The sequence below is a fragment of the Bemisia tabaci genome, chromosome 6 (assembly GCF_918797505.1).
Source record: "Bemisia tabaci chromosome 6, PGI_BMITA_v3".
Taxonomy (NCBI): Eukaryota; Metazoa; Arthropoda; class Insecta; order Hemiptera; family Aleyrodidae; genus Bemisia; species Bemisia tabaci.
In genome coordinates, this window is record NC_092798.1 from 3,311,910 (window position 1) to 3,337,529 (window position 25,620).

Here is a 25,620-nt window from a genome sequence, read left to right on the forward strand (position 1 = left end):
TGGCTTTTCGCCTTTCTGAAATTACTGACGCAGGATTGTATTGCCGCATCTTTATTGAAATCGCGTACTTCCTGCGATAGTGCGCTGAAAATTGTGAGACCTTTTTTGGTCTTAATCAACCGCTGAAAAATTTGCGTACATGGTGCAATATCGAGGTGAATAACGGATAATTTTTAATGAGTTTACAAAATTACTGAAAAAATCAGATAAATGCCGGGACATTGAGGTGATAACTGCGTGATTTCCAATTTTTTTTTCACAAAATCGCTGGAATTTTAGCGCCTGTTCCGTGATACCCAGATTAAAGAGCACAATTTCTGGGATTTTAGGAATCGGAAAAAAATACCGCGCACTTGTCGCGATATTGAGACGAAATTTGCGAAAATTCTCACTTTTCATCGAGTAGAAACGAAGCGAGCAACTCTAGAGAACCAATGAAAACAGTGAATTCAAGTAATGTGCCGCCCTCTTCTGCCAATATCTAACCTGAAAAAGTGTTGTGTGTCCAAATCGCCACCACAAAAGCATGCAGAGGATAGCACTTACCGCTGTCTTGCGTAACACTAGCCTATGACATGTAAATGAATGATACCTTTTATGTAATTGAAAAAAAATTGGACGATATTTGATCATCAAAACGATTTCTATGAGTCTTCCGGATGATTAGTGGCAATTTGACAAAGAACGAAGGCTTCTTCCGATAAAATTTTCCGGTCAGACGCCTCTGAGCTCGTTTTTTCAATGCTTCATTTTTGCCCTCAATGCACTCCACTCACAATGGCTACAGAAGAGCGCCTTCAAATCAATCCGTAACCTTAATGCAACATTCTGATGCCACTATTCGTACGTCACGACTGTCATTTTGTATACCCGGCGATTTGAAGGCGAATCATTCACCCAAGGCAACGGGGTACGAATTACAGCAATGAAAAATTGATGAATGCAGGAAAATTTGCGTACATGGTGCAATATCGAGGTTGATACCGAGATGAAAGAGCATAATTTCTCAGTATTCAAGGAGTTCGCTGGAAATATCGCGTACTTCTCGCGATATTGAGATGAAATTCGCGAAAATTATCACTATTCAACCAGCGGAGATGAAGTTAGCAACTATTCGACCTCCGGGGTAGGTATGTGGTACCTCGCAACTTTCAAGGAGAATCTTAGCGTATCGCCTATACGAAATTACTGACGTTAATGAAGATATTAGCGATTCTTTATCTTCGTCTCTACATGGTTGGCACTTTTCATCTATAGCCATGGGAAGGGAAACGTTAAATATCCAACTTTCGCATTGGCCGGGTAACCATTGCGTGGTCTCTGCAATACTCTGTCTAATCTTATGGGCCCACGCTGCCCTGTTAAGGAAAAACGTCGTAGGAGCCTTTAGACTTTGCCACATTTCCTTCGATAAAACAAGAATTTTCATGGAAACTTATGGATGTTTTTCTAACGACTTTCCAGAGAATTGCATTCGCAATTCAACCTGCCCTTCACTGTCTGAAAATTTCAAAGAATAATATCCATAACTTCCTTTGAAAATGAATCTCTGGTGGGGGAACTTGGCAACATTTGGATGTTCATACCACGTTTTTCCTTGGTATACTGCCGTGCTACGGAAGGACGTCGTATGAACATTCAAGAGTAGTCAAATTTCCTTAAATTAAATGTTTATTTTTGAAGAAGTTTATGATTATTTTTCCTTGAAATTCTCAGGGACCTTAGGTGAAATTGCAAACAGAATTATCTGAAAAATCAGAAGGAAAACGTTCATAAGTTTACCAGGATATTCGTGTTTTATCAAAGGATATTTGGCAACGCCTGAAGGTTCATACGGCGTTTTTCCTTAGTATATGAGCACGGTTCCACGGTCGGGCGCGGCAAGCAGCGTGGCGTTTCATTTGAACGTATCTACGCTAAAACAAAGCATGTGCAACGGATTTGCTTGAAACATAGTTCCTTTCAGCATGAATACGTGCATTTTATCAAGCGAGGCAGACCCGGTCTTTTGTGGCCGACTAGACGCCCATTTTGGACGAGACAATGGGCGCCGCACGGAACGACCCGAATTCGGCTCTGAAACGAGACGATGGAAACACAGGGCCCGCCGAGTGCGAATGAACCCGACAGGGAGATACGTCTCACTGACTCATTCCCACCAGTAAGCAATTTGCATATTTGTCCGAGGATTGAGAATTCAATACTATTAATTTCTGTTCATTTGAGAAATTTTGTAATTAATGCTACCCGACAATCCGAGCGTCAAAAACTCGTTCAGTTCAGAAGTTTTTATTTTTTATATGATCGTTAAAGAAGAAAAAACACTACGAAACGGGTACCGAAAAAGGGAAAGGTGATTTAACATTCTGGGGGTAAAAAAGTGTGCAAAAACCTACAAAATACTGCATTACCCGCTACAACAGTTACTTTAGCAATGCCAAGATGTAAAACTAACTGCTGGAGAAGGTAGTTCAGCATTTTATGAGTTCTCGCACACTTTTTTTACATCCAGAATGTTAAATCAACTTCATTTTTTTTTCGGTGTGACGTGAACTGTAAGTAAAAAAGTGGTATAATAGTGCTGGGTCCCAAAACGTTAAAGAGGATCTCTCAGCTTATGACCTCAGCTTAATATTTCAATGAATTCGTCTCAGCTAAACACCCTTTCCTCCCCCTTCCACACAATCTTATTCTGGTATTCCATAGAACTCTCTATTAACGAGCACCGTAAAAATCGATCATTTACCATCACTTCAAATGGGATTGTATCAATAGTCGACGAACAAGCCTCTTCACTGTCCTTCTCATCCCCTCCCGGGGGAATTATTTAACAACCTCCTCCAGTTTGAATTTAAAAGCTTACTTTGAAACAAGAATAAATATTTTACTTAATTTGGTTTTTTCTAGTTAGAAGAAATAGAAAGACACAAGTTCTTTAAATTAAAAACATTATTTTTTCAAAATTAAAATAATATTGCTTCTGTGAAAGCGAACGTAAAATTTTTGCTCCTGTTGGAACGAAACCTCTCATCTAAAAGGAGCCCCTCTCACCCGTGCATGACACTGGGTGATGCTTGCTACAATGAATATTATCGCTTTAAAATCTATATTTTCCAGCCTATAGACGCCCTTAATTATACGCAAACACAAAAAGGGTGAACAATGCCCTTTTCAACATCAATCAATCAGAAAAATGGTGATCATCGCGCCTCTTGGGTGTTGAATTTTCCCAGCCTATTAAACTAATTTTTGCGTCGCCTTTTTCGGCCCGTATTTGATAACTTTTTACTTTAATTTTTCAATGTAATTTGATATCATCGGTATAACCCACAATGACAACAGCGTACTTGATTTCTATAGTAAAATAGCTTCCTCTCCGTATTTAACGTATCAAACTATTAAAACATTCTTCATGGAGTAGAGTTTACTCTCATTGTCGCGACTAAAATTTCACTTGGCGTAATCAGACACTTCTTTGCACAATAAAAGTACGTTATTCAGCATTTAATCATAATTTATGTAAAAAGTTGGCACTTTCTGGTATAGTTGAAAATGTCCGTTACAATGTTTGTATCTGAGATGATATGAATAATTTTTCTTTTTTTTCGGATAATTTAAATCTGATTGTGAATGAACTTCATCGAATAATTGGACGAAAAATATTCACAAATTCCCCTAGAGATTCAAATTGTATCGAAGCAAAGTCGGGAACGTCTGAAGGCTCGTACGGCGTTCTTCCTTGGCACGGCAGTGTATGCTGCCATGCTAAGGAAGAAATCCGTATGAACCATTTTATGTTACCAAATTTCTTTTAGTGGATCACGAATTTTCAGGGGAACTTACGAATATTTTCCGTCAGATTTCTCAGAGAATTTTCTTGTTAACGTGATCTAATGTATCTGAAAATTTCAAGGAGAAAATTCATAATTTTTCCCAAAAATGAATGTTATAAAATTGGAAATTTGGCAAAACTCTGATGCCCATATGACATTTTTCCTCAGTAGAGTAGTATTGCAATGCTAAGTAAAAACGCCGTAAGAACCTTCAGGCGTTGCCAAATTTCCTCTGATAAAGTACGAATTTAATGGGGAAATCATAAATATTTTTCTTCCAATATCTCAGAATATTTTGCTCGCAATTTCATGCACCTGAAGTTCCTGGCAATTTCAAAGAAATAATCTAACATATCTAAAAACTTTAAAGAAAAATATGCATACATTTTATCAAAAATACAAGTTTTATCTGGGGAAATTTGGCAACTCTCGAATGTTCATACGGCGTTCTTCCTTAGCACGGCGGTATGGCTCCGACCTTTTCGTGAAAGGAAATTCTGGAGTATGCGCACTCCACGTTTTGGAATCGAGAGCGGGCCCCTTCGCCGATATCATCGCTCCAACGTGAGGGCTTATCTCAATGTCCACGTGAGCCCTGTTCCCCGTATAAACCTACGCTTTCCGGGGATCATTCGAAAAGAGAGATACACCCTCACATCAGAGAAGCGACGATGTGACCCATCCGGGTGTATGTATATTATTCATACGCTTAAAGCTGGGCGGGATATCGCCGCCCTCCTGATAAAAGGACGCAACTGATGAACCCTGTCAGCCATATAACTCAATGTTATACGGGGCTCATGTATGAGTATAGTTACGCTCTTACGTCAGCCAAGCGCTGATATGAGGGAAAGCTCTTAGGAGGGGATAATCTCGAGAAACGAGGTACCTATCCGGGCCGTTTGAAGTCGGGGGATTCCGAGATCCGAGCGGGATCGTATTTTTTAAGATCGATTATCGATATTTCCCCATTTTAAGCTATGGTAAAGAATCGATTATTAAGATAGACCCTGCTTATCGATCCTTTTCCAAAGGTTTAAATGGGAGGTCAACCGATGTATCGAAAAGCACGCCAGGCAACGGGTATTTTTCACCCCGAGTGCGAAAAGTTCATTTCTGCAGAGGAACTTAACATAAAAGACGTGCATATAGGTTATGGGAGTCCCGCCGCGAGACGGAGGGTACGAAGGGACCGATAATATACTGGCGCGGAGAGATCAAGGGGATCAATGCATGAACCACTGCTCCCTGCTCCGTGCACTGCTGCCGCTGCACCGCGCGTCGCGGCGCGTCGTAACTTATCATCAGTGCGAGGTGGGACGCGCTCGCGTGGGAGGGGGCTATATCAACATTGACAACTTTACTGCCGAGAACGTCGTACGGCCAACAGGTGAGATAAAATCGCGGTTCAGAGAAAATTCCCTTCCATGGATTCACCTTCGGTTCTTACTCAACATCGGGCTTTTTTCAATTTCAACTTTATATTAGCTACGGTGTTTTCGCTATGGGACGGCAGGATAATCCTCTTTTTAAAATTCTAAAATGCTCTCACGATATATTTTTGCGCAATGGACCACTAGACAACGCACGAATTTCAGCATTCTGATGCATGTTTCTGAACCAATATTTCACGTAGAACTCGATGCGCTCAACCAAAAATTACCGAAATCAATACCTTACGAAGATATGTAATGATTCTTAATGCGTGAATTCAAACCATCCGCTCATGAAAACTCAATGCTCGACGTGATTCACATCGAGCGCTAAACGGTATCATAAGAGTCTCTGCGATTTAAAAATCTGGCAACCTCGATCTTGACGCTGTGGCTCAGCTACAGCAAATTGCTAGCAACCAGCTTGACACGCACATAGACGCCTACAAACCTAACAGGGATACTTCACGCATTGCGCAATGCGTGAAGTATCCTGTTAGGTTTGTAGGCGCCGGCGCGCGTGTCGCGCTAGCAGTACGCCGCGCGCCGCTGAATGGACCAGTAGACAAGGTACGAATTGCCGCATTCTGGTACATGTTTCTGAACCAAAATTTCACGTAAAACACGATGCACACAACGAAATTTACCGAAATTAAGTCCTTACAAAGATATTTGATGATTCTTGATGCGTGAATTCAAACCATTCGCTCATGAAAACTCAATGCTCTACGTGTTTCACGTCGAGCGCTAAACGGTACTACGAGAGTCTCTACGATATAAAAATCTGGCAACCTCAATCTTGACGCTTTGGCTCAGCTATAGCAAATTGCTTATAGTTAAAACAATACATGGTGGGGCATGAACACTGCCCGACTGAGAAGCTTCCTGAAACCGTTGTAGTGCGCGATTTGACTCACGTAGAGCTTTGAGTTTCTTGTGAGCGGGCAGTTCAAATTCCTCGTAACAAATGTGAAATAAAAACGTTAATATCTTCGTTAGGAGTAGGTGTAAGTAATTTTCGTTGTGCGAATCGTGCTCTACGTGAAATTCTGACTAGGTAACATGTATCAGAATGCTTAAATTCGTACCTTGTCTACACTGAAAAAAAATTCTCGGCGTTTTTACGAAGATCACTTGGTACCTTTACCATCTCACTTTTTTTCCCAATTATTGGTAATTTTACCAAGACAGACTGGTAAACTTACCTAAAAACCAGTAATTTTACTGTGTTTTCCAGGTAAGAATACCATTTTTATTGGTAATCGATTCCCGGTAACTTTGCCATTTTATCTCGGTAATTCTACCACAGTCGATAAAAAATATTGGCGTTTTTACCAAGGTTCAGTAAAATTACCGAGAGAGTTCAAAAATTTTACCGAGATTTCTCAGTAAAATTACCAATTACAGAAGTGGTAATTTTACCAAGAAACAACTGGGATCAAATAGAACCCTGAATTCTTGGTAATTTTACCCTTTTCTCAGTAAATACACCGAGATTTTTTTTTCAGTGTAGTGGTTCATTCTAAAATGCTCTCACGCGATATTTTTGTGCAATTTCACTTTTTTGAAGAGAATTCATTTATTTTCGTTTCTAGTGTGCAACAGGCCGATTCGCGGGAACGGATGGATTTGTTTGTGAAAATCCGGATGAAAAGAATTTGAAGAGGGAAAAAGGATATCCGGACGGATGTGAACCAGAGTAGCGTCATCGAGAACTCGGCCAACTCGCGGGCTCATTGAACTCTGGTCCACTCGCCAGGTCGATGAGCTCTTCAAAGTTTCTATGATGACAACGAGACAATCGCGCTCCGCCGATGAAAGCGTAACAACGTGTCGTTGACTCGTTGACTCATCCAAAAGTAAATCGTCGATGACCATTTGAATACCTCCCAACGGGCTCGACTTCACCCCCTTGTTGACACATTTTCCTCGCGAAAACGTCGCTCCTCTGGCGTGAGGGTGTAACTCGATTTTCGCATGAGCCCTAGAAAGCATGGATTCATATGTGAAGCAAGGCTCAAGTTGAAATTGAGATATGATTTTACGTCTGAGGAGCGACGAAAAGTGCAGCGCACAATTTGATACGATAGTGATCATCATGTAGCGTGGGGTTATAATTGGACAACATTTCGCAATTAAGAGCTATTATTTATTAGAGAGTACCTATTCTGCCGTGCTCAGGAAGAACGCCGTATGAACCTTCAGGCGTTGCCAAATTTCCTTTGATAAAAAACGGATTTCCTGGTAAAGTTATGAAAATTTTCCTCAAAATTTTTTAGATGATTTAGTTAGCAATTTTACCTAAGGATTCTGAAAATTTCCAGGAAAAATGTTCATGGCTTTTCTCAAAAATAAACATTTTATCAAAGGAAATTTGACAACTCTCGAATGTTCATACGGCGTTTTTCCTTAGAACGGCAGCATTATACGTAGAGTACGGACGAGTAAAACAGAACAATACGGAAGATTTGCAACAGCGCAACCAGAGCTACGCATTTCCCGACTTGACACGTACAAAAAAGAGATGAGGGTTTGTTGGATTATATGGAAATTTCCAATTAATTGTGGTGGTGCCCCAAAAAATTAGGTTAATAACCCAATGATACGGTACTACCCTAAATTGAGTTGCAGTGTTACCATAATTAATCGGAAATATCCATATCATTCAACAAATCGGGGTAGAGCTACAATTTTAGGAGAATATCCCTAACACTTTTTTTTTCGGTGAAGTCGTGCCGGGCTGGCTTGAAACGTAAGACAGATATGGATTGCATTTTGCAAAAAGGAACCAGAGCATTTCACTTTTACTAAGATTGTGCAACTTTTTTTTACCTCTCAAACATAGACTGGTAGTCGAAATAATTAATGTTATCTTTACTTCCAATGAAATATAAATTCAAGACGAAAATTACTTTCATAAATTTAATTTGTTGCTTGATTTTAGTAATTTTACTGCAGAGAATGCAAGTTGCACAATCCCAGCAACATTGGAATGCTCTTGACTCCTTTTTGCAAAATGTAATCAATGTGAAAAATTAGAAATTTCCGTGAAGTAATTCCGGAAATTCTGCTGGGCATGTCACTGGCCTGTGAAACTTATGAAATATCCAAAACCTATTTTTTAGAGGTATGCAACGCCAGGGTGTCTACACGATTTTCAAAATGAAATTCCCTGACAATTCCAGGTTTTCCATGACAAAAAATAACAAGATTCCCTGACTTTTTGGGTTTAGCCATACGATGAACTAGTTAGAAAATATTAAAAAAAAACTATCCTTAGGAATGACCCCGTAAAGTCATATTCTGAATTACCATGGCGTTGGGAGGAGTTGAGTAATACTTTTGAAAGGAACGAGATCCTAAATACTCAAAATAAAGCTAATTCCAAAATGGTATACTCAAACTAAAATTCACCTTCAAAATTTAATTTTTAAGCTCTACTACGCTCTCTTTGTGACATATTGCCCCGTATTCTTTGAAAATTCAAACTATAGTTCACCCTGGTGGTTCCATAAATATTGGCATATTACTTAGTGCCCTGAAAATACAAGTTTCTTTTTCTTAAAATATAAAACAAGAGTTGTAAATGTGCCTAACTCAGGTAGATTTTGCTATAATCAAGAGGAAATACGAGTCTCTTCTCGATTTTAGATAAATTTGCTTGATTCGGGATTTTTTTTTTTTTGTCAATTAATTCAGTGGATTCCAGAACCTATTGTTGGTATTGAATTTGTCTTATACTCAACAAGCGTTGGCTTGTTAGAATATAATCCACCAATAATATTCCTACAAGGTGGATGCACCAGTTGTGAACATGTTGATTTAAGAACCAGAAAAATTTCATGCAAAATGCGGTTGACATTAAATATTTCTTTACTCAGTTAAAGAAAAACTAAAATTCTAGCACTTTCATTAAATTTCCTAACTTATTGAAAAAATTGATTAAACATCTGCTCAAAACTGGGGCACTTAGTTTCCTATCATTATTTACTGTAATTTTCTGCTGTTAGCAAGTTAACTTCATTCAAGTCTATTTAGTCTATCTTGCCGTTTGGCATGAATTAAGTAGATAAATTAAATAGGGCAGATCGATTCGATCTTTAAAGTTAGGGAACACACATTAGTGAACCTAGCGGCCGTGTTGCAAACTGGTTGAACAGAGCAGTTTACATTATCAGCCACGCAAGCGAGCTACTCGGCCAATTCGGCAGTGACGAGCAAAAATAGCCGCGAAATGTTCGAATTGCGAAAATTCCCTGACTTTCACCGGTTTTCGATCGAATTCCCTGACTTTTCCCGGTTTTCCAGACAGTGATCAAATTCCCTGATTTTTCCCGGTTTTCCCGGTTTTCCAGACCTGCAGACACCCTGAACGCGCACTTGCATGCGAAAAACCTTGATCTTTGGCACCTCATTCTTAATTATACATTTCTGAAATTTCCAGGAATATTTCAAGAGAAACTTCATGATTTCAAATTCCACGAAATTTTGTCACCCTGGGGCCGTCGCCAAAATGGCAACGCCACCTCGGGGTCCCAGCGAATATTCGTTCCCATTGGATCCCGGCTGAAATGCCGGAATGAATTTCATCTTTAAATTGATTTGTGTTGGCATTTTAATTAAAAGCCGGGTGCCGAGTGCCCGCTTAATGCGTCTGCCCTCCCGTCGCGTCGCGAACGCGTGTCCCCGCCGACCCGGCGCGACCCCCCCCCCCCCCATCCTGGGTCCGGGGGGTGTTTGTTCACGGGAATTGTAAAAGTTGTAAAAGCGGTAAAAGCGCCGCCGTCAACACGGATCCCAGCCCGATTCCCGAGCTTAAAGTGCTTCCGGTACGAGTCACAAGCCCAGATCAGTGGCGTGGCGGGCTTTGCGATGAATCGATTGATCTGCCATTTAAACCTATGGAAATATCAATAAACAGGGTGTACGCAACCAGCACCATAATAATCGATTCTTCACCATAGTTTCAAATGGGGAAATATCGATACTAGATCATTCACGCGTAACCATTGGTCCAAACGTGTCGCATCGGCGCACGATGCAACGAGCCATATACAGAGGGCCTACATTAAAAAACAGTTCATTATTGCAAAACGGACTTCATTTTGCGATTAGGATCTAGGAACTCTAGCTCAGTTTAGAAATAACGTATATTCCATTGATTGCTCTGTAAACATTAGTGCTTTTATAGATGAGCTAGTTATTGTAATTCCTAACTGCAGAATGTGGTCTAAATGTAGTCTATTGCTTTAAAACTGTAGCATTCGTCCTCTAAGGATGCCCATGTTGCATATCAATAGCTATGAACAATACCGCTATCTGAAAATTGAGAACTTTACAGGACGAAGATAAAAGCTCGCCGTTTTTGTAATTTTAAGATTAGATTTTCAATATTTTGTATACATTATAGCGTCATCAAAGTCCTCCCAAGTGGAATTGGAGGAACTAAAAACATCAGATTGTTTACTTTGTACTGTGGAATAGGACTTTTGCTACTAGAATGTTGCTACATCATGTTTAAACCAAAATTGTCCCTTAGGCGGTATTATTCCATACCCCACGATACGCAAAATTTGGAAGGCGCACAGGCATCTTAATATCACCAAACAGCGAAACGATACAGCAACGATCATGATGGTTTTTCTATACTCTAAATTAGTACATTCATTCCACCAAATTATAAGTTTTCAAAATCCAGATTTAATTAGACTGCATTAAACATGCATTAATCTGAACCGAGAGTTTGAACTCTCATTTTTTAAATAAGACTTATACAAAAAAAATCTTAGAACGTGCAAAAATGTTCTTTGGACGATTTTCAAAATAACGGCTCGATTGAAGACTCCAAAATTCCAAACATTTCTGGTCAACATCGTTGTAGAGGGCCACTCAGATACAATGCAGAAGAACGCCTTCAACCTACTATGTGATCTTAGTGCAAAATTGTGATACGACTATTCGTACACCACAACAATCATTTTGCATAACCGGCAAATTGAAGGCGAATCATTGAACCAGGCAACAGGGTACGATTTTCAGCAATGTGATAGTGTTTTTTAGGGAACAAAACCTCCGGGGGTGCCCCACCTGCCATCCGAGAAGCCCAGCCCCTCGGAGTTGACCCACCTGACATCCAAGGAGCCCAACCCCCCGGGGCTGATCCCCCTGACATCTGCACTTAAGCCCGAGATCCGCAAAAAAAGCTCTACAGTTTTATGTGACTTCTCGATTTTTTTTCAATTATAGTCTCTTGCTGGCAAATAGACGACATATTCAATAACACGTTAGTGCAGCTAACTCATAACTGCCAAAAATTGAAATACGCACTTCTGCACTTTCACCATCGAGTAACTACATCCTGGCGTGACCCTTTTAAAGCGCGGAACAGGACATGTTTGCAAGGTCCGAGTCGTATTGGAGTTACTACTCTAGTGTTAATCTATTGGGCGCCAGCGCTGAGGCAATACTGCAACAGGTTGACCGCTGTTGCACCTCTCGACGAGGGCTCATGGTCTTCACGCTGCATTGACTCACTGCACTTCATGAAAGGGAATCAAGGTTTTCGGAACCTCTGTGTCTACTCCTTCATCGTTTGATAGCGCGTTCCGATTGATCGATGCCGAAGAGGCACGATAGCCAGAGTGAGAGTTTAAGCACCACAAGCCATGATATTTCATCAATTTACATTTCGACAATGTAAGTCGGCAATGATCGTCGCAGACTTCCTATCATACTTCATTTTTTAAACGGAAAACTACTATACGGCAATTCTTTAAAACTGCCGTGAGTTTTCTTCTCCGTGCGAAGAAAATTCTGCAAAAACTTCAAGGAATGGTGTCAATTTGTTCTCCTTCAAAAAAAATAACATAGAGGCGGAGATTTTCAGACACAGCAACCGAGTTATGTGATTGCCGACTTACACCGTCGATTATAATATCGATGATTACTACCAAAAACGCACATCGGTTTGCGACGTTGCAGACTTCCTGTCATACTTGATTTTCGAAATGAAGAGCTGCTGAACATCCATTCTTAATAACTTTCGGAATTTTTTTTTCTGTGCGGGGCAAATTCTGAGAAAACTTCTTGATCTGTCCTCTATTAAATAATATAACAGGAGCGGAGATTTTTAAAAACTGCCAATCAGATATGTGGTTTTGGGACTGCATTGTCGATATACAACATTTCGACGGGGAAACTCCAAAATTAGGTATCTCCTTTTCGGTGTTCACAAGTTTCCGATCCTGTCTTATTTTTTCAGAAGAGACCAAATCAACCCATTGCCTGAAGTTCTTAAAGAATTTTCTGCGCACAGAAAAGAAAACTTATGAGAATTTTTTGAGATTTTACGTTAAATGGTCAAAAAACAAAGTATGACGAAAAGTTTGCAATGTTGCAAACCGAGATACGTGGTTTAGAAGATTCACCGTCGATATCCTGGAAACACCTTATAAGGCAACACGAGAACACGTAAGAGAGAGATTGGAATTTAATCCGTGCATTAGAATTCGATAATTCACACGTCATGCTCGCAAAAGAAACGAAAATCAAAATAAGTCAAAACAGCTTATTAATAATACGCTGTAAGTAGGTAAGTAATTTGAATTTCATTCCGCAATTTTTTTTTTTCTTGAAACATCGTATTTAAAACTTTTCAGAGAGGAACCAGCATAATTAAAACATTATTTCATCGCTATACTGACACAAATGAGTTGTGTGTCTAGTTGAATTCAAGAGGACTTTTATTTTCTCGATGTGTCGGATACTCGCATGTACCAAACGGAAAAAAAGTCCACGCAGAATCTTTTCCATGAAAATTCGGCAACGTTCAAAAGCTCATACGGCGTACTTCACTTATAACGGAAGTACAAAACGACGCAAAACGCTCTACCGTCGGTCGCTTCCTTTCGATAAACACAAACAAGATGAAATTAGATACCGCTTGTGCAAAAAGCGACGTATCTTTCCGAGGAAGTTAATGGTTCTTATGCTTTTCCACAAGATAAACCGTTCAATTAAGGATTCGAGAGCGTAAGCATAAACTCAGCAATTTCAATTTCTGGATTTGGAAAATACATAGAGATGGTTGAATGGCGGGAGGGGGTGATGCCGCATGAACCTTCGAACGTTGCCAAATTTTCTTTGATAAGAAATGAGATTCCTGTTACACTTCTGAATATTTTTGTTTCAATTCTTCAAAGAATTTTGCTTGAAATTGGATTTAAATTATGTGAAAATTTTATGGAAAAATAATCATAACTTTTCTGGAAAATGAATGTTTTAGAAAAATAAATTTGGCAACATCCAAAAGTTTATGCGACGTTTTTCCGTAGCACGGCAGAGGGATTCTCGGAATTTCAGTGCACACGGTTCCTGGGAAATTTCCGCGACGTCGAGCCGCTTCTAAGGATAATAAACGGAGGAAAACGAGAGATGAGTTCCGGATTTCAAACGCTCCGGTGAAAATCAAAAGAAAATTAGGTGCCGCCATGAAGAATTTTATTCACATTCCGCGAAACGCTGCCGTGCTCCGTAAGAACGCCGTATGAGCATTCAAGCGTTGCCAAATTCCCTGAAAGAAAAGGATATATTTTCCAAAAGATTAATGAAAATACTGCCGTGCTTAGGCAGAACGCCGTATGAACATTTGAGAGTTAATAAATTTCCCCGGATAAAACATGTATTTTTAACGAAATTTAAGCATATTTTTCCTTGAAATTTTCAGATATTTTAGATTAAATTCCGAACAGAATAGTCTGAAAAATTGGAAGAAATATAATTACAATTTCCCAATAAATTCGTATTTTATAAGAGGAAATTTGGCAACGCCTGGAGGTTTATACGACGTTCTTCCTTAGCACGGTAGAATATTCAATTGAGATTTTCACATTCGGAACGTAAAACTGCGGGTGAAATCCTCTTGATTTTTCATTCAGAAGTATTCACAGATTTTGCTTCGAAAAAAGCGTGTCTATTTCAGCACAACTTGATAACGTCTGAATACTGTGCGATTTTTCCTAGCGCGCCGGAAGTGCAACTTGGTGGATTTTCCGGGGACGGGAACCGCCTCGACACCTTTTCCCTTTCAAGAAGCTTCAGTGCGGATTTCTGTGAATAGCTCGGAACATCAAGGATAGTTTCCGCAAAATTTTATCTCTCCTCTCAATAATCGATTGGTGCGGTTTAGCTAGGAGAGATCACAGGTGATCTGCCATGGTGAGTAAAAACGCCGCATGAGCATAGGAATGTTGCCAAATTTCCATTGAGAAAATGTTTGGTTTTAAAGAAAGTCGCAAATGCTTTTACTTTTAAATCTCTGACTTCATACATCAAATCATGGACGAAATTCTCTAGGAAATTGGAAGAGAGATACGCACAGATTTTCAAAGAATTCGTGATTTGTTGAAGGAAATTTGGCAACGCCTGATGGCTCTTACGACGTTCTTCCTTGGCACGCGGGTGTTCTTTAACTCCGTGTTACGCTGAAAAACCACCCCTGGACTGAGAAAAACAGCTACGGACTGAATGAACATACCATACGCGCTCCAGAGTATCTCAGAGAGAGTATTGCAACCTCAACCCTTTCGGTGCAGAATTGATGTGTCCTTTTCTGATTAGACCAGTTTTACTGGAATCAACCTATCTGCATTTCACCTTCCCTACGTTCCTGAAGATTGGCGGGTGTTGCGGAGCGCAATGCTCGTCCCGTCCTATACTCGCAACGTTTATCCATGGCGCTTAGTTCCGTTTGACAGAACGCGCTATCCGGGATTCTAAAATCCTCAAAAGAATCCGCTAAGTTCCGTTTAACAGATATGCTTCCAATTGAATATAAACTATCTGAAAATTTCAAGACAAAATATGCAAAACTCCCTTCAAAAATACATGTTTTATTTATAACTCGAGGAAATTCGGCGATTCTTGAAAGTTCATTCGGCGTTCTTCCTTAGCGCGGCAGTGTGGTCCGGAGGGGCGACGAAATAAACAAATCCCAACGGTACCAACTTGCGGGGCCAGCGCACACAGCGTCATGCGACCGTTATCTCCCCGGCTGTCGAAAAACCACACAAGTCCTCGGTGAACTATCCGTGTATCCGCGGTTTTCTCAAGGTGGGGCAGGGGTGAGGGGGGGGGGGGGCGAACGGATCCGACGGATAAAAGTATTAATGCTCCAATAAAAGGCGTATTTTTCGCGGGGAAATACGGGACATAAAATAATAACAGCGGCGTGCTCCTGATCCAGTCTCGCTATTCATTACGCGCCGTTATTCAGTGCCCGCGCGATCCCGAGCCCCCCCCCCCCCCCCCCCGCGCGGGCCCCTTACTTTTATTATTTCCCGCTTTTTCAGCGCATCGAAAACAACTTAGCTGGCATTCGTTTTGGATGAGCCCGGGATCAGGGCTCTCCGTTTATTTCCGCGTTTTTCTGGGTTCCGTGGACGTTACGCAACCGTAACGCTGAGAGACTGCTGCCGTGCTAAGGAAGAACGCCGTAAGAACATTCCAGAGTTGCCAAATTGCCCCGGATAAAACATGTGTTTTTGACGACTTTTATGCACATTTGTCTTTGAAATTTTCAGATATTTCAGATTAAATGGCGTACAAAATAGTCTGAAAATTTTGGATAACAATATTCACAATTTTCCCGGTCGATTCGGTTTTTATCGGAGGAAACTTGGCAACGTCTGAAGGCTCATACGGCGTTCTTCCTTAGCACTGCAGAATGGTTTACGTCGATGCCATGCAAATGTACGAAATGTTTATCAGGATTGCCACAGAATTTGGAAAATGAAATTCCCTAACATTTCCCTGATTTAACTGAAAAATTTGAGTAAAATTCCCTGACAATTGAAGATATCCCAGATGGTTAAACAGACGTAATTTAAAGTAGTTTTCAGGCAAAATTTGTTACTTAAAACGTCAAGCCCATTCTATGAAGCAAAAAAAATCGAATTAACAATTTTGCCCTGATGACACCATCATCATTTTCCCTGACATTTCCAGGTTTTCTCTGACTTTTTAAAATTCCCTGACATTTCCCGGTATTCCCTAACCGTGGCAACCCTGGTTTATGATTGAAGTCTTGACTTACCAAATTAAGCCACGCGTTAGTTGTTAAGATTTGATTCTTCTCGTCCTGAAACAAAAAAATGAGCACATAATTAGATAATTATGGTACGGATATGTTTGGGGGTAAAATGCTATTCCATTAGCACGAAGTAACTAGTGATGAAAATGAAAACTAAGATTGACAATGTGCGAAAAGCTCTGTATCTGTATGCGGCTCTGTCTAACATATAGCGGGCACATTATACGATACATTGCGAACGTACATCACCTCAGGGTGAATATGATTGGTTTCCTTAGCGTAATTGGACTACATTCTGCAAAAAGGAACGACTTGTTTTGGCTCATTTCAGAAACGACGTATGAGTCATTATTTTCCCTTTTGCAGTTACGCGCTTTTATGGATAAGCCAGAAATGGTTGTAAATTGTTGCAGGGAGTCGTCTAATTATGTCATGGGAACTCTCCGATGATGCCACTCGCCGCTACATGTAAATAAAAACTTTTTTTTTTTTGGCGCATATACTTAGTATACCGCCTTTGCGATCGTGTCGACCCCCTGATCGATATAATGTGTCGAGTGCCTGAGTTGCTTACCGGAAAGTGACTGCCAGGCTCATTCTGAATCTTCGGAAGCTTAAAGAAAAGTTACTAATTCTTCACACTTTTAGATTGACTGATATTCGTAACCGATTGTATTTTCTTATTGTAAATCCTAGAGATGAACGCGCTCAGTTATTTAGTTTTTTTTAATACTTATTAAACCATGGTGGGCCATTTTAAAAATGGCTGAGCAGTTCAGCAATCCTCGAATGTGAGTATATTGCTCCTCCGTTTTGTTTAAAACCATCGGTGACAAATTGGTGACCCCGACGTAATTTTTAAATTTTAAAAATTATAAAATGCGTGAAATGGCCTTGAAAAAATTTGAAAAAACCTCCCAAAAAAATGTCTTGAGCCATAACATGAAGAATTATACGAAACATGCAGTGAGCGTTGCGCTTCAATGTAATGAATTTAAATGTGTAGTGAGTGTTGCGCCTCCACATTTGAATTTTTAAAATTAATTGCTGATGTAACAATTTAATTGCTAAAAAACAGTGACTGCAAAGTTTCGATGTAAATTATACGACAAAAAAAATCTACTTTAACCACCCCCGAGGTTAAATTAGCTTACAGAGGTGGAAAGCTAATCTAACCACGAGGGTGGTTAGAGTATCATTTTTTTGTTGTAAAATCTACATTGAAATATTGCAGTCACTTTTTTTTGGTTTTTTAATTGTTAAATCAACAATTTAATTTTTTCCGTGTGTGAGCGAATGAGGGTGATATATACGAGTGAATGACGTGCCTTATCAACACATTAAGGTGGAGTTCACTGCTTGTATGCACTGCAATTCATCTGATCTGCTCTGGAAAGTTACGGTTACAGAGTGGGAATCCAAAACCACCCGCAACTTTGTAAACTAAAACCGTAAATACCTTAGTTAGGACTTGATTTTAGTGATTTTCGTAGTAATAATCGTGTTTAACGTAAAATTCTGGTTAGGAAACATGTACCGGAATGCTTAAACTGGTAACTTGTCACTGGTCCATTGCAGGGCGAGAGGCAATGCAAATCTTATTTCGTACGGTATTCTTAGTTATCCGTTCGGCAACTGAGGTGGCCGGGTGAATTTTGGCAAAGATGTGATGATCTTGACTTACGCTTTATTTATATACTATGTTTACGGCTAATTTCGCCATAACTTTAGGTTCGAGTGTGAAAGAAAGTTAGCTCAGCCTCTTTTCGACAGACTCCTTCATATACACACGTTTAAAAGCATTGAAATGCAACAAGCAACTATTTCAACTCTCCGGAGAGCAAATTGCATGATTCCCTAACTGAAGGAGTTTTGAATCGCCGCGACAGTTTGACTGGCAATAAAGCGGAAGCGTGAAGGGCTCAGTCCTATGCGAGATTATTATGGGTGTATTTCGACGGCGTGAGTCCGCAATCACATATCTCGTTTGCAAAGTCTGAAAATCTCCGCTTCTATGTTATTTATTTAAAGGAAACCAAATTGACATCATTCCTTGTAGTTTTTGCAGAATTTTCTTCGCACAAAGAAGAAAAATCACGGCAGTTTTAAAGAATTGCCGTTGAGTACATGTCACAGCTATCGAAATACCTGTAACTTGTTCTTTTCTTCAACTCATAAATTTTCTATTCATATTCAGTTCGATCATTAGGGATGGCTGGATTTCATACACTTTCATCTTTTTCAGTCCTATCTCCCAGCCATCACCTAAAATTACCCATTACTTTTATTACTGAACTTGCAACTGATAGCTCCACTGATTATAGCCAGCCAATAGCGTGTAGACTTGTTGTCTCACCATCTGTGACGTCAGCAAGTCTATAAAAGCTTGAGCTGCCCATTTCTCTTGGTCTATTCCATCTTGACCCGTTAGTCGGTCCTTTACCATCTTGACCCGTAGTACTACGTATGCCATTCTCTCTCCGTAGGCATTATTCTAAGTGTGACTCTGTAATCTTTTTTCCAAATTCTACAATACAATCTTTTCGGTCCTCCAAGTATTTACGTTCAATTCTTGCTCTCCCACAACTCCGTTAAATCTTCCGCCACGTCAAGGGTTCTTAGATGTTTCAGTCCGTCTAAAGTCGCAACTTAACCCATCGACGCGACATAGTGCTTCCACCTTGGCACTATGCAAAACCCTTTGACGCGACAGTACAGTTTTCCGTTCAAAAAATAAAGTATGATAGGAATTCTGCTACGTCGCAAACCGAGTTATGTAATTGCCGACTTACACCGTCGATTTAGGCAAAACTATGGACAAAGAAGACAAAGTAAAAATTAAGCGATCCTATTGGTTGAAACAGGTTGTTTTCATAGACTAAAAAGAACATGATGGACTAATTATGGGTTCCATCGACATTTCAAAGGCAATGCGATACTTTTTGGCGTGTTGATCATCCATGTGGCAACACCGTTGTGGTATCTTTTTATTTAATTTTATTTTATTTATTTTGCGGGTAAGTCGGGGGGAGGGGGGAGGGCTGTTCCACTCGTGGACTGGGGCGTCGGGTCTGGATTGAAGCGGGATTACTATTCAGCCGGACGCAACTAGGAACACTTGATGCCCTCTCGGCTCATTTTCGGATTAATTACATCCGCCTGTCCGACTCCCGTGCTCCCGTCCTAAGGAACAACGCCGTATGCGCATTTAAACGCTGCCAAATTTCCCCCCAACAAATATTTATTTTCAAGGATAATCATGCATATTTTTCCTCAAAATTTTCAGATATTTTCGATCAAACCGCCAACTAAATTGCCTGCAAATTTTGGGAAAAAACTTGCAGAATTTTCCCAGTAATTTTTCGTTTTAACCGGAGGAAATTTGGCAACGTTTGAAGGCTCATACGACTTTTTTCCTCAGCACGACTACGGACTTGGCTCTCGAGACCCTCGACCCGCCACCAACACCAGCGAGCAAGGTCCTCGCCTCTATCAACGGAACGTTTTTATGCTAAAGGGAACTATAAAAAAAAATGAATGGATCTCTTGCACAAAAGAGATACAGCCAACTGAGCAGACGCTCGGTTAGCGAAATCGCACGAATATTACACGGAGAGAGCGGTTGGCATCGGAGACACAAGACGGGTAGGTGCGTGGGTCACTAGACCATGAACGTATTTTGACTTGCGAAAATATTTTTCCGAAACGAAATGACGCGTGCACCGAGAAAAAGATCGGTGGAATTTACCATTCCTTCACGCTGTATTTTACACAGCGTGAATTCAAAGTCGATTCCGCCAGAGAAATGGTTATCTGTACCCGTAACGTTTTCCTTTCTTCTGGCAGAATTGAATCTAAATTGACGCTGTATGAAATACAGCGAGACGGAATGGTAAATTCTACCGAACTTTTTTTTCGGTGTAGAACACTATGAGCACATTAAAAATGCCAACAAGTAAATTTAAAAAAAAAAAGAAAAAAGAAATACGCAGTTCAAAGGGTGCAACTTTTCCGCAAATTTAAAACATCTCGGTTTTGCGCCGAACCGAATGACGCCGCACTCGGCACCAATTAGAAGCGAGCATGGGTTTCTACGGCTTCCGGCAAATGTCTTTTCTACTCCTCATGTGTGAAAACAAGTAGAAAGTCGAAATTATACCTTTAAAGTCAAAGAACCGAATCTCACACATGTTTCCTGTAGTTCAGGATTTTGGCTCCAAAAATACGCAATAAATCACCGCGTACAATCAACTACCTGGTACTTTTAGAATATGAAAAATAAAAAGAAGAAAAAAAGAAATTTAAAAATTCAGCCGGCAGAAGGCTGTGCCCTTCAAGTTTTCGCTTCCTGGCGAGACAAACTCCACTTCGAAACTTCCATGAACATTAGATGCACGACAGTTCTTACGACGCGCCCTGAGCGACTGCTGCCTTTCAAATCTCCTTCAGTCTAGGAAGTATGCAATTTGCTCTCCGGAGAGTTGAAATAGTTGCTTGTCGACTTTCAATGCTTTTAAACGGGTGTTTATGAAGGAGTCTATAACCGAAAATTCCACATTGGAAAATAATTGCAAGAAACACAGTAAACTCAGCACGAAAAGATTTTTCAAAAGAGGCAGAAGTATAGATATTAAGGTATCAAAATGTCTCATGAAAAGGCTCCATCGGCATCACACCAACTTTGCGCCCCTTTTTTGCATAAAAGTGAATTCAACAACTCGTAGACATATTTCTTACACCGGAAAAGAGAGATTTTGTTGTAAATTTTAAAAATCCGATGTTTCAACCTGACTAGAGAACAATTCATGTACTATAAATGGATTGCATTTTGCAAATGGAACCAGAAGAATTGCCATGTTGCTAAGGTTGTGCGACTTCACCATTTGCAATAAAATTACTGTAATCATACAAAAATATGAAATTTACATGGTAATTATTGTCTTCAATTAACAGTTTTTAGGGTGTAAAACATAAAATGTTTATAGATGACCAGGTTTTTCTCCCAAGACAAGAGAAGTTGCACAATCTTAGCAACATTATAATTCTCTTGGTTCCTTTTTGCAAAATACAGTCCAAATTTTATCCTGGTGAACCAAAGTGTCTAATCCCACAGTCACATCTAAAACTACCCCTTCGTACGCTGTAAAAGGGAACTGAAACTCAGACTCTGTGCTTGCAGCTCAACAGTCGTAAATTTACGGGGTATTTTGCTTTTTTTCTTCTTTTCAACTTGATCCGATATATAAAACCACTGGAATAATTAAAACGAGCCGAAGCGTGTGAACAGAACTTTCGCGGAAACTTATTTGCTCGGTTCACCAATTCGCATCAGGGCCGATGTATTCATACAGTCGGTCCTGTCCTCCTATCCTACCGTGTTAGGAGAAAATCCACTATGAACATTCGCAAGTTGCCAAATTTCACCGAATGGGTAATTTTTTGGAAAACAAGTTATGAGCATTTTTCTTCGGAGTTTGTAGAAATTGTAGATTCAATTGTGAAAAAAATTCACTGAAAAAATTGAAAAGAAAACTTCGCAATTTTCGGGAAAATTCCCTCTACCATCATGAGCAAACTGGCACCGTTCAATGGAACTTAGGATGTTTTCATTTAGCACGGCAGTATCGACGAACGACTGTATCCATGCCCGCTACCGTGCTAAGACAGAACGCCGTAAGAGCTTTCAGGCGTTGCCCAAATTCCCTTGATAAGAAAGTAACTTTCAGGTAAATCTTTAAATATATTTCTCTCAATTTATAGAGGATTTTAGTAGCAATGTAATTTAAAGTATCTGAAAATTTCAAGGAAGGATACTTATAAATGTTAGTGGCGACGAGTGACTGATCGATTATCAATTTCTTCCATTTAAAGCTGGTAAAGAATCGATAACTAAGGTGTTCGTCGCAAAAACTCTGTTTAGGTATATTCCTTTATAGATTCAAATAGTAGATCAATCGATTAATTGCGAAGTACGCCTTGTCACTGACACATTTCTTCTAAAATATATATTTTTTCAAATTTGTATTTTTTATATATTTATCATATAAATATCTAATAGTATAGTCACCAAAATTTTAAAACTCTTTAAGCAATTAAATTTAAAAATTTAAGGTTTCCTGGTCCCTGACGTGAATAGCTTGGTTGCTGATCGTCGTAAATAACGTAACTAACTATATTTTATCATCTTATTTTTACATATATTTTATGTTTTTTATATATTTTATCATTTTTGAATCTGGCAGCCTTGGAGTGCTGATACGGCGTTTTCCCTTAGCGCGGGAGCCCGGAGCCTGGAAAAAAATTAGAACCGGTTCGGCGACGAGGAACAAAAGTAACCCGTATTCACGGTCGGGCGGGTAGTCGCTTGGGCTTTGAGGACGTATTTCTATCAAACGGAACTACGCGCATTGAGACATGAGCCCTGAGACCCATAAGAATACACGCATACCAGGGCTCACGTCATAATGCACTTAGTTCCGTTTGATAGAAATACGTCCAAGTTTCAAAGCGCTCGAAATCCGCTGCAGCGGCGGAATCCACTTTGTTTATCGTTTTGAGCGCACTTAATGAATGTCACCGTTGAAAGGCTCTCCGCACACGGCGTAAACGAAACCGATCTTTGATACCGGGGAGGCAAAAGGGGGCCCGTGCCCCGTCCCCCCCCCCCTCCGAAAGCCCCCGTCGCGGTATCTCTCGCTTATCTAAAGTAGGATCCACCCAAGGCACTTCATAAAAGTAATGCATTATACATGGGACTTGTGTCTCTCGCGCGGAGCAAGCGACGCACAGTGGGGTGAGACTTTGACTATACTGCCGTGATAAGGAAGAACGCCGTATGAACATTCAAGAGTTGCCAAATTTCCTTAAATAAAATGTTTATTACTACGGAAAGCTATGAATATTTTTCCTTGACATTTTCAAGAACTTTGGGTGAAATTGCGAACAAAATTATCTGAAAAAATGAAGGAAAAATATTTACAAATTTTGCTGATGATTCGTGATTTACCAAAGGAAATTTGGCAATGCCTGATGGTTCATACGGCGTTTATCCTTAGCACGGCCAGTGGAGTGAGACTTTGACTGTACTGCCGTGCTAAGGAAGAACGCTGTATGAATATTCAAGAGTTGCCAAACCTTCGATGAAAGTTTATTTTTGTTTAGGAAAGTTATGAATATTACTCCTTGAAATTTTCAAGAGCTTTAGGTGAAATTGCGAACAAAATCATCTGATAAATTGGAAGGAAAATATTCATAAGTTTACAAGGAAATTCGACAACGCCTGAAGGTTCAGCTTCATACGGCGTTTTCCCTTAACACGGCAGCATAGTAGCAAATTTTGATGTTTATTTCGTGATATGATACAGGGTGATCCATAAGTGGACCATGATCATTCTCGTATAGTGTGTTGCCTATGCCAAGTATTGAAGGCGCTTAGGTTTTTCTTGGTGTCAAAATTCCATAACGCTTCACAGTGAAGTGAGCCATTGACAGAGGTTCGACGTAAAATCTTTGACTATAACTGCAAATCGTGATATTTATTTCGTCACTTTGTACATTTCGAGGAGTGATTAACGGGAAAATATGACGAGGAAATGAATGACACCATTTTTAAAATTTAACATGGTAATTGATCTAAAAAAATATCTAGCTACGAACCAAAAATGAAATAAAAAAGTAATATTTTAAACTACATGGAGATGAGAAATAATAAAAAACTTACAAGAACTTTACTTACTTGAACTTAACTTACTTCTGTTATTTGGCTTGTGGCTCGATATTTTTTTTGAAATCAATTACCATGTTGTATGCAGCCTAGTCAGCCAAATTTGGCATTAAAATGTGTTTAAAATTAAATTTGTTTATTATTCAGTCCAACTTCTTCCATTAACTGTTTCCACTGCGCGATGGGGCGATGCAAGGCGGTGGATTCACGCTTGGCGAAACGAGAAAAGTGGTTTATAAAAGGGATATTTGGCAACACTGCTGCGAATTGTGCAGTTATTCGTATTAAAATCTTTTGAAATGAGGGAGTGAGTGGTGTGCGAATACATACATTTTTGGCACACCTCAAGGCTCCGTTGTGAAATTTCGCCTCCGAGTGATACAAGTAAATTGGACTGAATGAGGCACGAGATAAGGTCTGAACTGAAAGCTGTCCATTATATCGTAACTACACATCCAGATGAGTCCTGAAAAGCATTGAAATGTATGGACGATAGGGTTCATTGCAGAGTATAGTTACGCCCTTATGTCAGAAGGACGACGATATGACCTCTCTGCAACCATCCCATAATATATTTTTCTTAATTAGAGGTTGATATTAGTAATTTTTGTTGCGTAAATCTGTTCAACATAATATTTGAGGTAGGAAGCATGTATCAAAATGTTCACATATTACGCTACCGTGCTGGGAAAAAATGCCGTACGAACATTCGAAGGTTGCCAGATTTCTCGAGATACAATATTTATTTTTAAGGCAATTTACACGTACCTTTCCTTGAACATTGTAGATACTTTAAATTCAATTTTAAATAAAATCCTCTGAAGAATTGATAGAGGAAAATTCACAAATTTCCCTGAAAATTTGTCTTCTACCGAAGAAAATTTGGAAACGCATGAAAATGCGCACGTCTCCTCAGCACGGCAGGACTGTCGTGCTGAGAAAGCCGTATGAGCCTTCAGACGTTGCCAAGTTTCTTCGAAAAAAAAACGGATTTACTGGGAAAATTGCGAATATTACTTTCCAAAATTTTCAGAAATTTTGTACGCAGTTTAATCTAAAAAATCTGAAAATTTCAAGGAAAAGTATATGCAGGCATGTTGTCAAAAATACATGTTTTATCAAAGGAAATTTGGCAACTCTCGAATGTTCATACGGCGTTATTCCTTAGCGCGGCAGAGTACTGGTCCATTGGAAAAATCAGTCGAATAGACTTAATTTTGCAATTAAGAACTACGATTTCTGAGTCATTTGAAAGTCGCTTATCTGCACATGGACACTTATGGTACATACGTTGTTTCTAAATTGAGCCAGAAATTGTTCAAAATTGCAAAATTTAGTCGCAATATCGTAACGCATTATAGCGACAACCATTCGATGCTCTATGCATCTCATCTCCGGGTCCGTGAAAAACAGGGAGCCCTTCGGGAGGAAACTAGGTTATCGTGAAAAGCGCGCGTCGATGGGGATAGCGACGGGCGACGGCGGGAAACTTGAAAGGGAAATCTGCTGACGCTGCGGGCTGCGGCCGGTCAAGGGAGCGGG

At 39.8% G+C, this 25,620-nt stretch overlaps 1 protein-coding gene across 1 annotated transcript in view; it reads right to left on the reverse strand.

Moving 5' to 3' along the window:
- nAChRalpha6 (nicotinic acetylcholine receptor alpha6) overlaps positions 1-25,620 on the reverse strand; it is a 546,969-nt gene that overhangs the window by 269,738 nt on the left and 251,611 nt on the right. The window contains exon 3 of the mRNA XM_072301760.1: positions 16,359-16,403. Coding sequence (XP_072157861.1) covers positions 16,359-16,403 — 45 coding nt within the window. The remainder of the gene's footprint in view (positions 1-16,358; positions 16,404-25,620) is intronic.